The 17169-nt window shown below is 36.4% G+C and overlaps 1 protein-coding gene across 4 annotated transcripts; it reads right to left on the reverse strand.

The window, feature by feature from the left end:
- Positions 1-318: 318 nt before the first annotated feature.
- rufy2 (RUN and FYVE domain containing 2) lies at positions 319-16150 on the reverse strand. Of its 4 annotated transcripts, XM_052572649.1 has the most exons (20): positions 16018-16150; positions 15646-15812; positions 15410-15560; positions 11124-11297; positions 10576-10693; positions 10105-10206; positions 8528-8651; positions 8375-8439; positions 8198-8263; positions 7994-8063; positions 7806-7907; positions 7464-7580; positions 7189-7356; positions 7014-7111; positions 4993-5112; positions 4748-4877; positions 3515-3609; positions 3383-3431; positions 3130-3210; positions 319-1372 (listed from the first exon to the last, which is right to left on the reverse strand). In XM_052572649.1, the coding sequence occupies exons 3-20, from the start codon at positions 15483-15485 to the stop codon at positions 1229-1231; spliced, it is 1899 nt and encodes a 632-aa protein (XP_052428609.1). In that variant the 5' UTR covers positions 15486-15560; positions 15646-15812; positions 16018-16150; the 3' UTR covers positions 319-1228. The 4 variants fall into 4 exon arrangements, with proteins under 4 accessions (XP_052428609.1, XP_052428608.1, XP_052428610.1 ...); XM_052572648.1 differs by lacking the exons at positions 15410-15560; positions 15646-15812; positions 16018-16150 and adding an exon at positions 14183-14717; XM_052572650.1 differs by lacking the exons at positions 15410-15560; positions 15646-15812; positions 16018-16150 and adding an exon at positions 11680-11832.
- Positions 16151-17169: the final 1019 nt, after the last annotated feature.

The raw sequence follows: 17169 nt of genomic DNA on the forward strand, positions 1-17169 counted from the left end.
CTGGCAAAGCAGAATATTCAGCAGCCATTACTCTAGTCTTCAGTAATTCAGACTCAAGTAATTCTATACAATTTGAAACATCCATCTTCAGACTGTATTACGGCTTTCAGTTGTAAAATCTGTACTGACTTTTGAAGCAAACATAACATTAACTCGTTTGTAATATTTCAAGATTCCCAGGGAACACATGTTAGGTAAAAATGTTAGCCTGAATGCACTGTACTTTGCTTTGGATAAAAGTGTCTGCTAAAAGCATACATTTAAAATGAACAATTAATGGACCTTAATTACAGCAGAGTTCATGTGTTCAAAACAGACAAACCCAAAAATAACTTGCTGACCCCAAACCTTTGATTAATAGTGTGTGTACTGCATCACATAAATGCTAAGATCCATCAAACCAGTCTTGAAATTATAATCAACTTTAGTGGTTTAAGGCGTTATGTATATATTCATACGTACATAAACTTCACATTTAAGTTAACGGTTGTATTTCGAGTAATTATACAGACAAACATTAGCACAAATACTCAAAGCGAGTAGTGTTCCAGTTCGGTACCAAAGTAAATCTGCAATTGTGAAATAATACCATCTGCAGACAAGAAACCTGAACACCATATTCAGAACATCATTTCTGTGCTATTTGATGTGACTCCACCTCAGTCATTCTCCAGCAGCTCTGACCATATTTTTTACTTACATATACCCATACATTTTTTGCGCATCTAGATTCTGGGAAACATCTCAAATCCCTATTTGTCAGTTTGGCTTGTTATACAGGCACACATGAATGTAAGGTTATGTAATTCAACTGAATGTATTGAAATATAATTGCTCAAGAAATGATATCCCTTTAAGTAACTGCATTTGCTTACTTTTGACTCTTGAGGAATGAAACCTGTTCACCCTTATATATCAAAAGTATACATACAATGTATGGGAGTGTTGTACTAGTATAAATAATCTAAATCTGTCTACTTGCAGCCCAGATGTTGGTACTCATTTGTAAACTTATTTTCTTTCATTGCACGCTCTGTGACGAACACTGCACTGGCCATCTGCACAAGTGCCATGAAGTCTTCTCTGAGACAACAGGCCTATGCAAAATGTAAACTTCAAACACACAGAAACGAGTGCATCCGTTTTGGTCACTTTGACGATGCTGGACAGCGCAGTCTGAGTTAAAGCTGATTTTGGCCCTTGGTGACGATGTGCTTCCATTTCTATCTTACGTGGCGTTGGAGGAGCAGCGCTGGAGGAGCAGAGCGTGGCAGGGGTCACAGACTCTCACGGGTTTGGGTGAAGCGGGGAGCGGCAGCTCATTATCTGAGCAGGCATTGCAGAAAATCTCCCCACAGTTCCTGCAGTGGTGCTGTTCAAACAAAGACAAGCAAAAGAGCTTTCAATTAAAGGGCCCATTGTTGACTCAAAAATAAATCTTCACTACTGATATTCTGGGATTCATCCAAACAGTGGCTCTGGGGAATTTCCTTTTAGTTGTTTTTCATGGGAGCTAAATACATAAATCAGAAGTTTTCAGAGTGAGGTCCCCTTTAATGATAAAACAGGAGTAGTAACAAATCGTTTTTTCCTGTATTGTGACATACATCACAAACGAAATGAATAATGGTTCTATGCGTCAGTTGTTGATTGGATAGAGGCATTATGAAAGTGAGCTTAATTGAATGAAAAGGGGCTAGGCTATATCTATATCCTAATTCTGGGGCTGCATCCTAAGAAGTCCACAAATGTCGAACTGAACACTGTTAAATGGAAAAGTCTAGTCTACTAAAGAGTGTTCTTGCACTAGCACTTTACTCACCTTTACGCCATCCTTGGTGTTTATGACATTCTTCTTTCAGAAAGAAATTAAAAATGTCCTGACTCTTCCAAGCTTATAATGGCAGTGAATAGGGATCGAGATTTTGAAGGCCGAAAAAGTGCATAAAAACTAAAAAAAAAAAAACATAAAAACTACTCCACACAACTCCAGGGTGATAATAAAGGCTATCCAAAGTGAAGCCATGCATTTGTGTGAGAAAAATATCCAAATTTAAACTATATAAACCATAATATCTGGCTTCCACCATCTGGGCATACACAAAAGGGTTGCGTTCCAGCACAAAAAAAAAAAAAGGTACAAAATGAGGATTTGTAAAGAAAATATCAGAGGATTTCGTCATAAGCCATGAAGAGACTGGTTTTTCTTTGCTCTAAACAAAACTTGGTTCTCGCTAGACTATGCTACCCTAACATCCTACGTCTTCTGCTGGAATAACACTCTCTCGTGAAAGTGTGTTCAACAGTTACCAAAAACTATAGATTATGGTTTATAAAGTTTGGCTTCAGAAGGCCTTTATTAAGCCTCTGGAGCTATGTGAAGCACTTTTTATTATGGATTTATGCCTCAATATTTCGAACCCCATTCACTGCCATTATAAAAGCTTGGAAGAGCCAGGGCATTTTTTTTAAAAGTTATATATACCTAGGATGGCTTAAGGTTGTGTAAATCATGGGGTAATTTAAATTTTTGAGTGAACTAACCCTTAAAATTAGTAATCTGCCATTTTCTCTCGCTCAAATAAAACAAGAAATTCCGGTCATCTCCAGGCCACAATGTTTAAACCTTGCCACATTGTTTCCTTCTAGATCAGGAAACAAAGGACTCAATTTGAGGCTACATTTGAAGAAGACTTCAATCTTGGAATGCAGCCTGCATAGGTTGCAGCCTCTGAACTGGAACACAGCATAAATGTTTGGAGAAGTCTGGCATATGTCACCAGAAAGAAGTCTGTCATTTCACTGAAGGATCAAGTTACGACATTTTATGAAATATTAAAAGGTCCCAAAAAATTTAAACATGTATGGCTGAATCGTTCACACTAGGATGGATGCATTTAGAATTTTCGACTTCAAGTGTACAGAGCATCATTTTCCAAATCAGTATTTTATTCAGGCATCATCTAATTCTTATTTGGAAATGTTTTCAAGTGCATAAATCCAGTATGTTCCTTGTGCCAGTAAATTTCTTTATTTAGAGCAGTTGAGTTAGTGTGTATGTGTGAGAATGGACAGCAAGCTGTGATAGAGACACCGTTGTGTATTACAGAATAGCATTTTGGCTCTGACCTTTCTTCTGGAGATTGAAAATTCCTTCTCACAAAGTTTGCAATGCGTAGCATCTTTGTCCTTCAGCCAGACCTGTCCACCCTGTTTATTAGGAACATGTTAAATTACAAAAGGTTGATTGAAACTTGACCGTACAAAAAAAAAAAAAAAAAACCCTGGTGGTTTCCAGTAGTACTTTGATCTACTGTAGAAGCCACATGTCTATAAACAAGTTCCAGGTACATTCTTGTTCATCTCAAGCAATGTGTCGAACCTGAAGTGCCTTGTTGGCTTCTTTTATATCTTCGATTTTCAACTTTGACCTGAATAAGAAAAATGTGTATGAATAAATAAATAAAATGATTTGAAGGCTCCCAAATGGCACTGATGTTTAAATCATACATACTCGCTGAGTTTGCAGCCCAGCTCCTCCAGCGCATGTTCCTGCTCTTCACAAATTCCCTTCAGCTGCGTATTCTCATCCTGCAACCTGTGAAACTCCTGAAAGGACACAAAGACATGCCCAACAGAGAATGTTTGGCATTCAGCAAAACAATAATATCCACGAAGAACCACATTAAATGACACAAGCACCTCATTACTCATTCAGATTTATTATAAAATGGGTGGCTGATTGCGATTTCACTTTTTTAACATTAGTGTTTAATGTTGCTCTTTGAGCATAAACAATATCTGCAAAGTTGCAGTGCTGAAAGTTCAATGCAAACGGTCTTTAAAAATTCTGGCAGTTTAATGCCTACAAAAACGGCTGATAAGGGACTACAACAAGCTTCTTTCCGGGTCCGTTACATCACAAACCCAGATAAACCCTACTCCCGGGAAACATGCAACAAAGGGCTCGAGGCCATGTTGTGCTGCTTTAGAGAAGAGGAAGAGAAAACTAGGGGTGCATGTAAAAATCTGTTCATATATGAATCACGATTCTAATGGATCCACAAGTTTCAAAATCATATGTTCTAAAGCAGGGGTTCTTAATTCTGTTCCTTGTGTTGCCCTGCTTTGCACACGTTGTGCACCTCTCGCTCTCTCCCTCATTCAGATCATCAACTCAGTGAATACACTCATTTTCACATAGCTATGAGATGCTTTTAAAAAGCGAGTTAGGTTGCCTTATTGTATTACAGCTTTAATCAGGATAAATCCGTATATTAAAAGCTAACCGAAGCAATAGCATTTACAAATAGCTGCAAATCTAAAAGTATGAGACAACAACAAAGAAAAAAGATACCATTAAGAGTCGTGCTTGCATAGGTTCTGCGCCATAATCTTCTCTAATATCCTCTGCATCTCAATCGAGCTCAAACTGATAAGCAATATAGACGACGCCAATGTTTACAACCGGAGTACATGCCACTGAGGTGAGGGGCAGGACGTTTAGATGAGCACTGGCGGTTTAGCCAATCACAACACAATGGACCAGCTAACCAATCGCGTATTTCTGAGGGAGGGGCTTCATAAAAACAATAACTCATACAAGCATTCAAATGAGAAGGGACAGAGTGGTGTGGAATAAAGTAAATTATGTGAAAAATAATGTGCTTTTTTTAAACGAAGCATTAACACATGTTAGACTTCACCCCATAAACACAATCAAGCTTAGACCTTTAATTCATCTTACTTTTTTGAGTCCGTTGATTTGCTGTGCTTCAGCAGTGAGTTGGGCGATGGTCTCTCGTTCTCTTTCTAATTCATTCTGTAAAGTCTGCCGCCAGTCCCTTTCTATTTTCAAATCTGTTTCCAGCTGCATCCTAAACAAAAAGTTTCAATTAAAACCCACTTCCTATTTTCCACTCCAGCATTAATGAGATGCTGTGATACAAATTGTAAAATTCAAATTCTATTCTAGCCTTATGCAAAACTTACATTTGCTTCTCTCTCTGGGTAATCTGCTTTTGGAGACTGTCAGCTTTGTTTGTGAAGTCCTGCTTGAATTTGCGCACCCCGTCTTCAGCACTGGCACGTTCCCTCTCGGCATCCTGCAATCTGGTGTAATTCAAACCAACTGGGTAAAACTACAGCTCTGAATGTAATGGAATGAGCGGGAATGTATTCGAACATATGGGAAACAAAATAAAAAGATGGCCATAATTCAACAGCCACAATAGAGCGGGAACAAATACAGAGCCAGACGACAAATGTTGCGCAACGGGAAAAGCCAGAAAGTTGAAACGAGCTGGTAATTTCATGAGGGTCGAGGCTACTTTGATTTTCTAATGTTTTTTTGATTAATAATAAACAGTCATGAGTAGTTGAAAACATCAAATTTATTGAAGATGGTGATAAAAGGCATGTCATATTTGTGGTTTCTTCGACTGTTAGATGTTACAGGTAAATATTTATGCTATAGAACAACAAGAAATATTTTCTTACTAAATAGTAAGTGTAAAAACAATAACCATCGTCAAATAAAACTTAAAAAGGGGCTAGTAAAGAATTATCAACTCGTTACTTTTAAGAACCCTGGTATCTCCACACAATTAGCGTTAAGTAGCCAAAAGCAAATTTATCTTAATATCAGAAGGAAATATCTTTGACTAGTTTGTATTGGTGCTCTGTATCTGTGCTAGCGCATTTTACAAATGACATAGCAAGAGTTCTTGTCTGGCTGAGTAGGTCTTTGTCGCTATTTGTTGAAAGAGAAAACAATGGAATTGTAGGAAGGGTGAAGATGAGAAAAAAGAAATGAAAAGGGGAACAAAAAGGGAAAGAGGATGTAAATATCAGTGAATTTCAAATTTCAAAGAACTTGTTAAGCAGTGCAGTCATAAAACATCAGAAATACGATGGCGGTAAATCAACAAAGAAGAAAGGGAAGGATGATTCGTGTGGACAGAGAAGTGGACATGACAGCACCACGTCACCACAAGAAAATAACACAAATGCTAAAGGATGAGCGGCTAGATGAGAGAAAGCCATTCAATGCGCCTTCAGAATACATGCATGATAGGTCCTTTGCATGCTATTATGTATCCGACACTTCTAGGCCCTCTGAAAAACCACTTCTACTGATGAAACAAAAGCACTGATGGTTCGGACGCCATCAATGCACACTAATATGATTTAACCTGGAAAAGCAGATATCATATCCTGAAATGCATTTACACTTGTACACTAATGGTAAGGTGTCTTCATGGTTTTTGAAAGAAGTCTCTTAAGCCCCATTCACACCAAAAATTATAACTATAATGATAACTATAAAGATAAAGATATTAGCGTACACAACAGCGTACGATATCGTGTTTATTCACGTGCGTCTGCCGCTTTAAATTTTCGAGCTCGTTATAGCAGGATGGAATCCGATTGGCTGTCAATGTTTGTATCGTTCATCAGCTGGAAAAAATTGTTCTGAAAATGATTCCAACGATATAGCTTCTCTGTACCTTTATCGTTATAGTTGTAGTGTGGACTCTTAACTATTCTTTAATATTGAGAAAATTTTTTAGAACTATATCTTTATCGTTATCTTTATAGTTATCGTGCTTGGTGTGAACAAGCCTTTAGGCTTGACAAGGCTGCATTTAGGACTATATGTTCAAAAATACAGCACAAGTAGAAATTTCAAAAGAACAACATTTTTTGAAAAATAAATCTTTTGTATAATTCGAAATGTCTTTACTGATCATTTTAAGGTGCCCATGCTGGCAAAAAATAAGTACTGTCCTCAAACTTTCAAATGGTAGTATATGCTACTTTCTGGAAACAGAAATCTGAATTATAATTAAACAAAGCCTTACTTACACTTTGAACTGGCAGATTTCATTCAAATAAACCCTTGAAACACTCAAAAGTGACTGTTTCAAAATGTTTTGAATGCACTTCAGGAGTATGATGTCTAAATGTTATGATCAACACAAATTCAAAATTAATTAGAAACTGCTTCTTACCTTTGTTCTAGTTGTTTCATAGTTGCTGTTATCTGATTGGTCTTCTCCTCCAAACGTGCGATCATGTCATTTTTGTGCCTCATGCTGTCATCTGAAGACTATTGATGAATAAATCGATTGATTACAGCTCATTTCAACCACAAGTCAGTAAAAAAAAAAAAAAAAGATGTTTTACCTGCATTTTTTGGTACATCTCCACATTGATGGCTTTAACGTCATCTAATTGGTGCCGAAGTCCAATCAGAGTGTCTTGCTTTTCATGTATGTCCTTTTCTAACAGTTTCATGGCCATTTCCATCTCCTGCTTCATGCTCACCTGCACAACCAGTTCGTTCTCCACATCCTTCAGCACAGATACAGTCAAAAACAGGTTTGACCTCTTCTAAGTGTCAGCATGACACTGCATTGAATATCTGAATAGCAGGTTTCTTTTTTTATATTAACACAGACCTGCCTGAGTTGACATTCCTCTCTTAGTTGGCGTCTTGCCTCGTTGTACATTTCATCCAGGCCCTGCCTTGACTGCTTGTACGTGTCGAGCTCACAGTTCAAATCTCCTTCTGCAATCTGAATAGAGTACAGCAAAAACAGCAATTATAGCATATACTGAATACTGTGTATCTTACAGATAACATTTTTTTTACATTTTTATAATATTTTTATTGATTTAAACATAAATGGATCCCATAAACGTACTATAACATTTATAAGAACTATATAAGTTTGTGTGCATGAACTACTATCTGTCTGATGTATGTTGTATACAAACACATTAAAATCACACAACAATACCTCCAGACGCTGCTGTGCTTTCATAAGAATGACTGAATTCTCTGTTCTGAGTTGGTGGTTCTCTTCTTGTAATTTAATTATGTTGTTTTTTGCAATTGCCAACTGTAATAAAAAGATGACAGCAACAAGTTAGTATAAAATACCTCTATTTCACAGATGAGACTTATTCTTCAGAAATCAAACAGTACCTCTTCGATGAGTTTGGAGTTGGAGTTTTCTAAGGACTCCACACGTCCCTGTAAGCCTTGAACTGTAGAACTTTGACCGAGACGAAGTTTTAGATAAAATTCATAAGCACTCATAGGAAAATTTGAAAGTGCTTTGGTAGATGAATCTGTTTTTAAACTCATCCTAAATATATCACAGAAACTGTAAAAAGAGCATGAACTTACTTCAGCTGCCTATTTAATTCTTCAACATAGTTCTTCTGATCCAAAATAGCTGCAATTTGTCCATTTCTATTAAAAACATATTTATGAAGGGAGTTATTCAAATAGATTCAATAACACATCAAGGTAATTATATTGATTTAATGCAAACAATCATTGTCTACCAAATATACTTCCTACCTTTCTTCACTTCTGTAGTCATCAATGTCATTCTTCAAGTACATGGAGAAGTCTATTACACCAACCTGTGGATCCCAATACAAGGCTGTAATATTTCTCAAATATAAGCCAAACTTAAGGTTATTTGAAATGTCCAATACACAATGTTCATACTTGTGTATCAAGGTCCTCGCCCTTCACACATAAGTTGGCATCTATGACGTTCAGTCCCACCAGGAGACCAACGATGACGGCTCCCTCCTCCTCGAGCATCACTGCCGAATTCTCATAGAACTCACTGCAAATGCACACACACAAACGCTTTGACATTTATCACTGGTTTAATAGTATCAAAACAAAAAATATAAATACTTTAGATTGATAGAAAAAGAAAATTTTCTATGAATGCTGCAGCTAAAATATGGATGCTACCAAATATGATCACTTCAATATAAATGGCCAAATTCTATCTCCATTTATTCAGTCTAAACAACAAAAGAGAAAATAAGCCGCACGGTCTATAAAAACATAAATGTGACCTTGGACCACAAAACCAGTCTTAGTTAGCTGAGGTATAGTTTTAGCAATAGCCAAAAAAAACATTGGGTCAAAATTATAGATTTTTCTTTTGACAAAAATTATTAGGATATCAAGTAAAGATCATGTTCCATGAAGATATTTTGTAAATTTCCTACCATAAATATATCAACACTACATTTTTGATTAGTAATATGCATTGCTAAGAACTTCATTTGGACAACTTTAAATTAGTTTTTCTCGGTATTTTGATTTTTTGCACTCACAGATTTTCATTGTCAGATCCTAACAAACCATACATCAATAGAAAGCTTATTTATTCAGCTTTTAAAGGATGTATAAAGCTCAATTTCTATAAAATTGACCTTTATGACTGGTTCTGTGGTCCAGGGTCACAAATACTTTTCCCCATATTGATCAAAGGAATTAAATTGCAATGTGTCGATATTTAATTGTACAAGAATTCAATTATATAGAATTTATTGTATTCCTAAAGCCTTAAAAAGGCCTTTTGACAGCATGCACAAAGGAAATAAATTTTTAAGTAATATTTATTCTCTTTATTATAGTCGTGGAGCAACCAATCAAAAATGTGGGGTCAATAAGATTTTTTGTTTTAATGAATACTTTTATTCACCAAGCATGCGTTAAATTGATCAACAGTGACAGTAAATACATAAGTGTCATATGCTGCTCTTTTAAACTTTCATTTCATCAAAGAATCCAAAAAACCTTGCTACGTGTACTGAGTTAGGCTAACCGAGACTTGTCATAGCACTTGCATTTTCCTGCTCCTTTGTTAGTTTTGATTGCTTCTTCTATTGTCATCATTTGTAAGTCACTTTGGATAAAAGCGTCTGCTAAATGACTAAATCTAAATGTACTTTTTTTTTTAAATGTAATAATACTTCACAATAATACTGTTATAATGTTTTTAAAAAAATGCAGCCTTAGTGAACATAAGTGATTTCTTTCAAATAATTGACCACAAAGTTTTGAATGGTGGTGCATATTAAATGATACTTTTAAATCTCAGTCAGTAGAAGCAGAACGATTTTTTTAGATGGCTACATGTGATGCACATCCTCTAGTGAGCACTGTTCACTGCACTCAGATGGCCTGAGCAGGAAACACTAGTTTGTCTCAGAAACACAAATTATCACCACAACTGTTGTGACAAAGGAACAAAGAATGAATCATGTGTAAGTACTGACCTAAGAATATCTTTCCTGGTGAAGAGGAGACGTAGGTAATCTGCTAATTTCTTCTGCATCAGTGCCAGTCTCAGCCATGCTCTGGCTCTGCCCAGAGGCGTCCTAACAAACATGTACAGACATGTCCGGCTTGATTTAAAAATCATAGATAGATATATATATAGATAGATAGATAGTTAGATAGACAGATAGTGATATGCTTGATTCTGGTCTCTTCTTACAGTTGCAAGTTTCAGTTTTGTCAGGGAACTAGAACTGAAATTTTTTAACTTCCCTATTCTGAATGACACATTTCTTATTGTACTGAGGAATGACTGTGAGAAAGCATTTGTATATTTATATAGTAGTGGGCTTGATAGCTTTTTTAGAGCATTTGAAAGATATAAACAAAACTGAAAAGCTACAGATGTGTGTGCAGTGTGCAGTGTAATCGATGTAACAATAATGCTGAACGTAGTGCACTAAACATACTTAAGGCCAGGAAGGTCTCGCACACTGGCTGCGATTTCGCCTGCTTCTGGGCAGAGCTTCTCAACCATCTCCAGAGGCCCCCATAACGACTTGTTGTATCCAAGAAACGATTTCTTCACTGGGAGATCGAGACAAACAAGTTTGTTAAGCAACTCAGGGTCACAATATGTAATACAGAGTATGCAAAGGCGTAGATGAAACATTCAAATTGTGTTGCAGAACTGGCTCACTGGACAATAACGTCAGAGGATCTGTCATCTGAGAATGAATAAAAAAAGCATTTCCTCATTTTCTTTTCCTATAATAGATAAACATGGCATAACAGTGGCTGGTAATTTGTTTGGTGCCTTAGAATAACATTAACATAGGCCTATAGGTAATATAAAAGAGATACTGGTAACAGAGAATGTTTAACACTTAACCAGATATTCTACCAAAAAAGCAAGCATATAAAGATTTTAAATGATTATGATGATTGTTTATAGCAGTTGTGGTGAACAGATGGTTCTCTGTGGCTGGCTGTTCGGTGCTAGCTGAACATACTGTACCTTTGAGGCCGTGTTTTAGGCAGTGCTCCATGACAACAAAGAACTGTTGCAGAGGTGGATAGTCAGAGTCCAGAGTTCGTCCAAAGCTCAGAGCCGACTCGATCAGGCCTTTGATGCTAAGCTTTGCCATATTAAGCAGATTCGCTCGTTCCATTGCCATAGGATCTCGAAATGCTGGAAGACACAAAGCCCACAGACTAATTTATCCAACGATTATAGCATTATTATCGTAGAGGGACGTCAATAAACAATAACAATCGCAACTCATCACAGTGCTTTAACCTCTGGCTGTTTCTTTAGAACTAACATGTGACCACACTTTGCACGGCTGAGTTTAAAATTTAACAAACCCTTAAAGTGCTTTCACTGGTTTTGACTGTACTGTCATTCACCAGTTCTTAACAAAACAAATATTACACAAATTGTATACTTATCAGTTTTGAATTGTCAGTGTTACATTGTACTCTGCTTTCACCATCAGGCTAATCAATAATTCTTATGCAAACATATTCAGAACAATACTGAATAATGAAAACATGTGTTGAACAATACTGACATTGTGTTAATCTACTTCCCACTTATGTTGGCTGGTTCCCATTTCCAATTTATTTGGATATTATGTGAATGAAGCCTTATTCTCTCAGACTTCTGTGCCCGGTTGCATGAAATTCCTTAAGTGAGGGTTTCCCTGAAGGAGAAAAAATCCTTGAGGTAAAGGATTTCATTAAGAGCGTTGCAAGAAACTGTCACCCTTACCTAAGTGTTTATAGACCCCTTTTGCGTGGAAGTCACAGGTAAGTCACGGCGCTAGCTGGAGGCAAAACAAACGGAAAACTGGAGGCGGCTAATACAAACCAACACAGGGTCGGCTACTCAAGGAGCTTAAAATGTCGTCTTGTTGTGTTGTTGGTTGCCAGAATCGACGGAGAACATTTTATATACATTGTTGTGATTAATTGTGACCGGAATTTAAGGACAATGTTAGGAAAGAATAAATACAGAAAGTTTATAATTAATTTGCAGTCTTCAGAATTTTTATTTCTAGAAACTGTTTACATCTTAATAATAATTTTACTGTAATGTCACTCTTTATTTAATCTAAGGATTTATACGCCCTCAGTTTCTATTTACTATACACGCTCGGTTTCTCTATCAGGTAAGTGTAGATGTCAGGCCACTCAATCGGAGGTAATCCTGTCAGATCGTCCATCCAATGAGTTATTGTGTACGGGTCGACCAATCTGGTTCCGTCCGTTAAAGTTAACTTTTTCAAATAATTATCGCGGTCCCGGACAGTGAGTGACCTTAAATATTCAGATAAAGCAGATATATTTAGATTTTCTCCAGCCATTGTTAAAAAAACAAGCTAAGAAAACTCGCTAGCTACCGTTTGTTCAAGTGTTGAGGGGAATCTTTCTGCCTCCAGCTAAGCCCCGGCCACACAAATACGTCACCTTGTTTACCAACTGTAAAAGGGTCTATACTAAGCGTTTCACAGTAGTTTCTGACAACATACGGCAAAGAGCGCAGCGGTTGCTATAGTTACCACCTCTAACAATTAACAGAACATAACAAACCACAAAGCCGAACCCTTGCTAAAATCACACTTGTATTTATATATTAGTGCTATGGACAGTACAAACATAACAGAAAACAAAAAACGTAAACCAAACTGGACAGAGGCCTAAAAGGCAATTATTGTTTTCGTAAGTGGTTATAATAATAATAACAATAATAATACTTTTCAGCCTTTCATCAACCATTCATCGTCTCCAAGGGATTATTACGATCATGAAAAACACACCTTGGTATTTCCTCCTCTTCAATTAACACTAAATCAGCCATCGTATTTTGAGTTTAAGTTGACTTAAGGGAGCTGTTTTGGTCCCTTAAATTTATTAAGGTGAAATGGTCACTAAGGACTGTGTAGCAACTTTTAAGGGAACACTTAGATAATTAAGGGGAAAAACTTAATAACAGCCTTAAGTTCCATAAGGAAACCCTTAGGTTTTTTTTCTTGCAACCCAAGTTTCACTAAGGGTACCCTTAACCTTATACCGTTTGGTCATTTGTCATGATCATGGGAGGGGGGTAAACACCAATCATATAAAAAACAAGAGGCATACTAATTTGGCTGATAGGATTATCTCATCAGTAAAATATTTTTGTTAAAGTAACTGTACAAATGCACTGGTGCTTTGTAATCTTAAAACACCAAGATTTATAAGATGCACAAAGGCGCACTCTTCATGATACCACTATGACATCATGCAGAAAATGTTGTATGGCAAGCCAGTATAATAAAAGTCTTAAAATTAATATAACAATGATGTATTTTTGTAACTGTTACTAGTAATTACCAGAAGAATTATTTAGTACATGACTAGTATATTTTTCAATTTCACTACTGACTAATTATTATATAATCATCCTTAATCTTAACCTTTACTAGGCACTGTGTTAATAATTTCACATTTATATATATTTTTTTATCCTTAGGCTGAATGTATACTTTATAGTTCAATTAAAAATCTCACTATCAAGATTAAAAACGTTTCTAGTAGCAATCAGAACACATGACTATTTGAATAGTGAGAGGTAACTAAACAATACAGTATATCTTACTAGTAAAAATGGAACTGCTATTAGCAACAACTGCGTTTATATAGACCTTCTATCTCGGACGTGAACAGCTGATACATAACCGCACAGATCCAAATTAAATTCAGTGAAAAAAGGTGCAATTCGTTACCAGTAATAATGGACTAGTTAGCCTACTTCACACACTATTGGGATGCTGACTAGTAGCAATGGGATATAATAGACAACTGACTAAATAAATTTCAGTTTATAAAAAACTTAACTTATATATATATATATATATATATATATATATATATATATATATATATATATATATATTACTAGTCATTTAAAAGAAGTAATAGAAACAAGTTTTAAGCAGACAATGTTAAAACGGCTTGCCATACACGTAAGCTCCGCATCTGAACAATTGAATCCCAACCTCAGCCACGGGCTTTAATGTTATAAAAACCTACCCTTGGCCCCCCATTCTTCGGAAAAAGGCGACGTTTTGGGCTCTGGGACTTTGGGCAAGACGTGAATGCCACCTGAGAATGTTTCTGACGCTTTTCTGGCTAACGCGAATATAGGCGCCTGCCATCTCCCGTCCCCAGATTTCATGGCAGCGGCGCTCACTTTCTCACCAGCGGCCGATTTATCCTCCTGCAATCTGAGGATACCGAACACTTGCACTCTCTCTTTGTTGTTCTCTGCTTCTGCCAACACGAGGTCCTGTTCTGCAGGTGTCGCCATCGTCAACGACAATATCCTACAGTTTAGGATAACGCTTCACCTAACCACGGCGGTGATGGAGCGGCATTGATAAACAGTTAATGACGTAACTCGGGCGCGTTCCCTTCTGATGCTGCTTGTCAACGCCCCAAAGACGACATATGTTTTCCATTCATATGATCATAATATCTCCAGCGATCAAATAGCTAGATAGTAGATTTGTTTACACCCGAGCGAGCACTCCTGCACGATCCGTCTACAGCAAAGGGGTGGTGTCATAATGGAAAAAAAATACGTAGTATGGATACTACCCTCTACCGTTTGTATGGAACATTGTCCTGAACTAATACATATTTAGTTTAGCATACTAATTATATGTATTATATTATTATATAATAGGCTATATAAAGGCTATTTATTATCTTTATAGTTATCGTTATTGGTGTGAAACACTGAAAAATTGGTTCATTGAATTTACTAAACATTGTATGGTAAGTGTTTGCAATCAATTTATTTTAGCTACATTTAAATAAACAGATTTTGCTGAATCAATTTAGTTAATCAACTAAATTAGTTTATTTAAATATAGATAAAATAAATTGATTGCAACCACTTATCATAATTTTTTTTTTAGTGAATTCAATTAATACTTTTTTTTCAGTGAGGGGGATGAAATCTTTCAAAAAGATTAAAGTCACTGGAATCAATTACAATCCCCACTATAAATTTTGAGTTAATGAAAATAAATATAATTTCTTTTCTTCAGTGAGGAATTTAAACGTGTGCTTTAAAATAAACACTAACCTCTGCTGACAATACCTCAGTGGTGCTGAGTCAGGATTATTCTCCTTGTAGAGTAGGGTGTCACCATACAGTGCTAGTTACAATGGCGTGGGTTTTTCAGTTCCAAACAAATATAACTTATATAATTTGTGTTGTTTAACGTAGTATTTGTAGTTCTAGAAGCTTACCCTGACTGTAGGCCAAACGCTCCATACTTTCGCTATGGGTGATGCCCCAGCGGTGGAGGCTCTGAGGGGAATACATGACTGCTGCTCCACAACCCCTTTCAGGGTGAAGGCTTAAGATGAACGTCTTGTTTCTGAATGAGCCCTGAATTCACTGAACACATACAAAGGTGGTTTAACATTTAAACATTTAACATTTAAACATCACTTACTTATGGCTAACTGAACTAAGAGCATACCTATTGTGATTTATTTGTAACTAAATGAAATTGCAGAAAATAAAAGCCGACTGCTGCATACAGCTGATGACCTGAATCCAGACTCGGTCACAAACTCAACATGTTTCTGTAGATTTCTGCAGATCAGGATCTGGCTGTCATATGACTCTGATTTCCTGCACCACTCCCTGTCTCACATGTGAGAAAATGCATTGCACATACTGAGCAAACAAAACACCTTAAGATATCAGTGCAGTAAACCTGTAGAGCTGATAACAAGAATGAATTCAAACATCTCATGCTTTGTCATCTTGCTTAGGCACTTACTTCTGCTTTAAAATCTAACTGCATCACTCAGTGGTGCTGCAGCAACATACTAATGCACACACTTACCCCTGTTAAGTCTATACCAGGTGCTGGTGTTCTTCTGGTACTATTGGGCTACGAAAGCTGATTAGATGAGGTGCAACCATTTGCTGCACTAGCCGGCAGTTGGGAGGAGATGTCTCTCGCTGGAACAGCTGAGTGCAGGGTAGCAGAGGCGGTCAAACAAAGGGGTGGGACATGTGAGCATACTTGCCAGCCAATAAGTGTGTAGCTGCAGGCTGCTCAGTAAGTGGGATTCTGAATGATACTGCACTGCAAGAGTAAGAAGCATGAATGTGACAGGCATACCACTAAGTATTACGTACAATGCTTATTGCAGCTGCATTTTGTGTGATGATTTTGTGCAAATGCATGCACATTTTTATTGTTAAAAGAAAATAATACTTTTATTCAGCAAGGACATATTCAACCCTGTTCTTGGAGGAACACTAATCTGCAGTGTTTAGCAACAACTCTAATTAAAAACATATGAAGCACCATAACTGTAATGCTGTTAATAATATGAAATGCTTCCTGAGCACCAAATCAGCATATCAGAATATGTATTTTTTTGTAAAGTTTTTTTTTATTTATTATTATTATTATTTTTTTTTTTTTTACTGTATTTGTGATAAAAAATAAATGTATTCTTGGTGTACATAAGAGCCTTTTCATTTTGAGTCAAAATTAAAGTGAAAAGGTGGGAAATTATCAGGACGGCCTTATTTCAACTAATCTGATCTTGTACCTATACAACATTACCTGCATTCAGTCTTTCCATTATCCATTATTTTTATTCAGTGACTTCCATGAAATTCAGTACTAAAATCCCTTTCTTATCTTTAACCAGAAGATGGCAGTGTCTTCCAAAAAGAGAGAGAGAGAGAGAAAAATCATAAACTGTATTAATTTGGTCTTCTATCAATTTGAATCATGCAATAATACTTTATTATAAGTGGTAAAGTGGTCTTTCCAAAATGTAAAGATTTTTTTTTTTCATAATTTGAAGCAGGAAAGGTCACAGAGAGGCACAAATCTTTGGGTCACTCTTCCTAAACAATCATTAATGAATCTCCATCTCATCATTACTTTTTAAATTACTTCTTCTACATTTTCTGCCTTTAATTTTAATTAAACGTCCACTTCAGACTTCACTGAAGTCTTCACAAGTGGATTTTG

The sequence above is a fragment of the Carassius gibelio genome, chromosome B13 (genome assembly GCF_023724105.1).
Source record: "Carassius gibelio isolate Cgi1373 ecotype wild population from Czech Republic chromosome B13, carGib1.2-hapl.c, whole genome shotgun sequence".
In the NCBI taxonomy this organism is placed as follows: Eukaryota; Metazoa; Chordata; class Actinopteri; order Cypriniformes; family Cyprinidae; genus Carassius; species Carassius gibelio.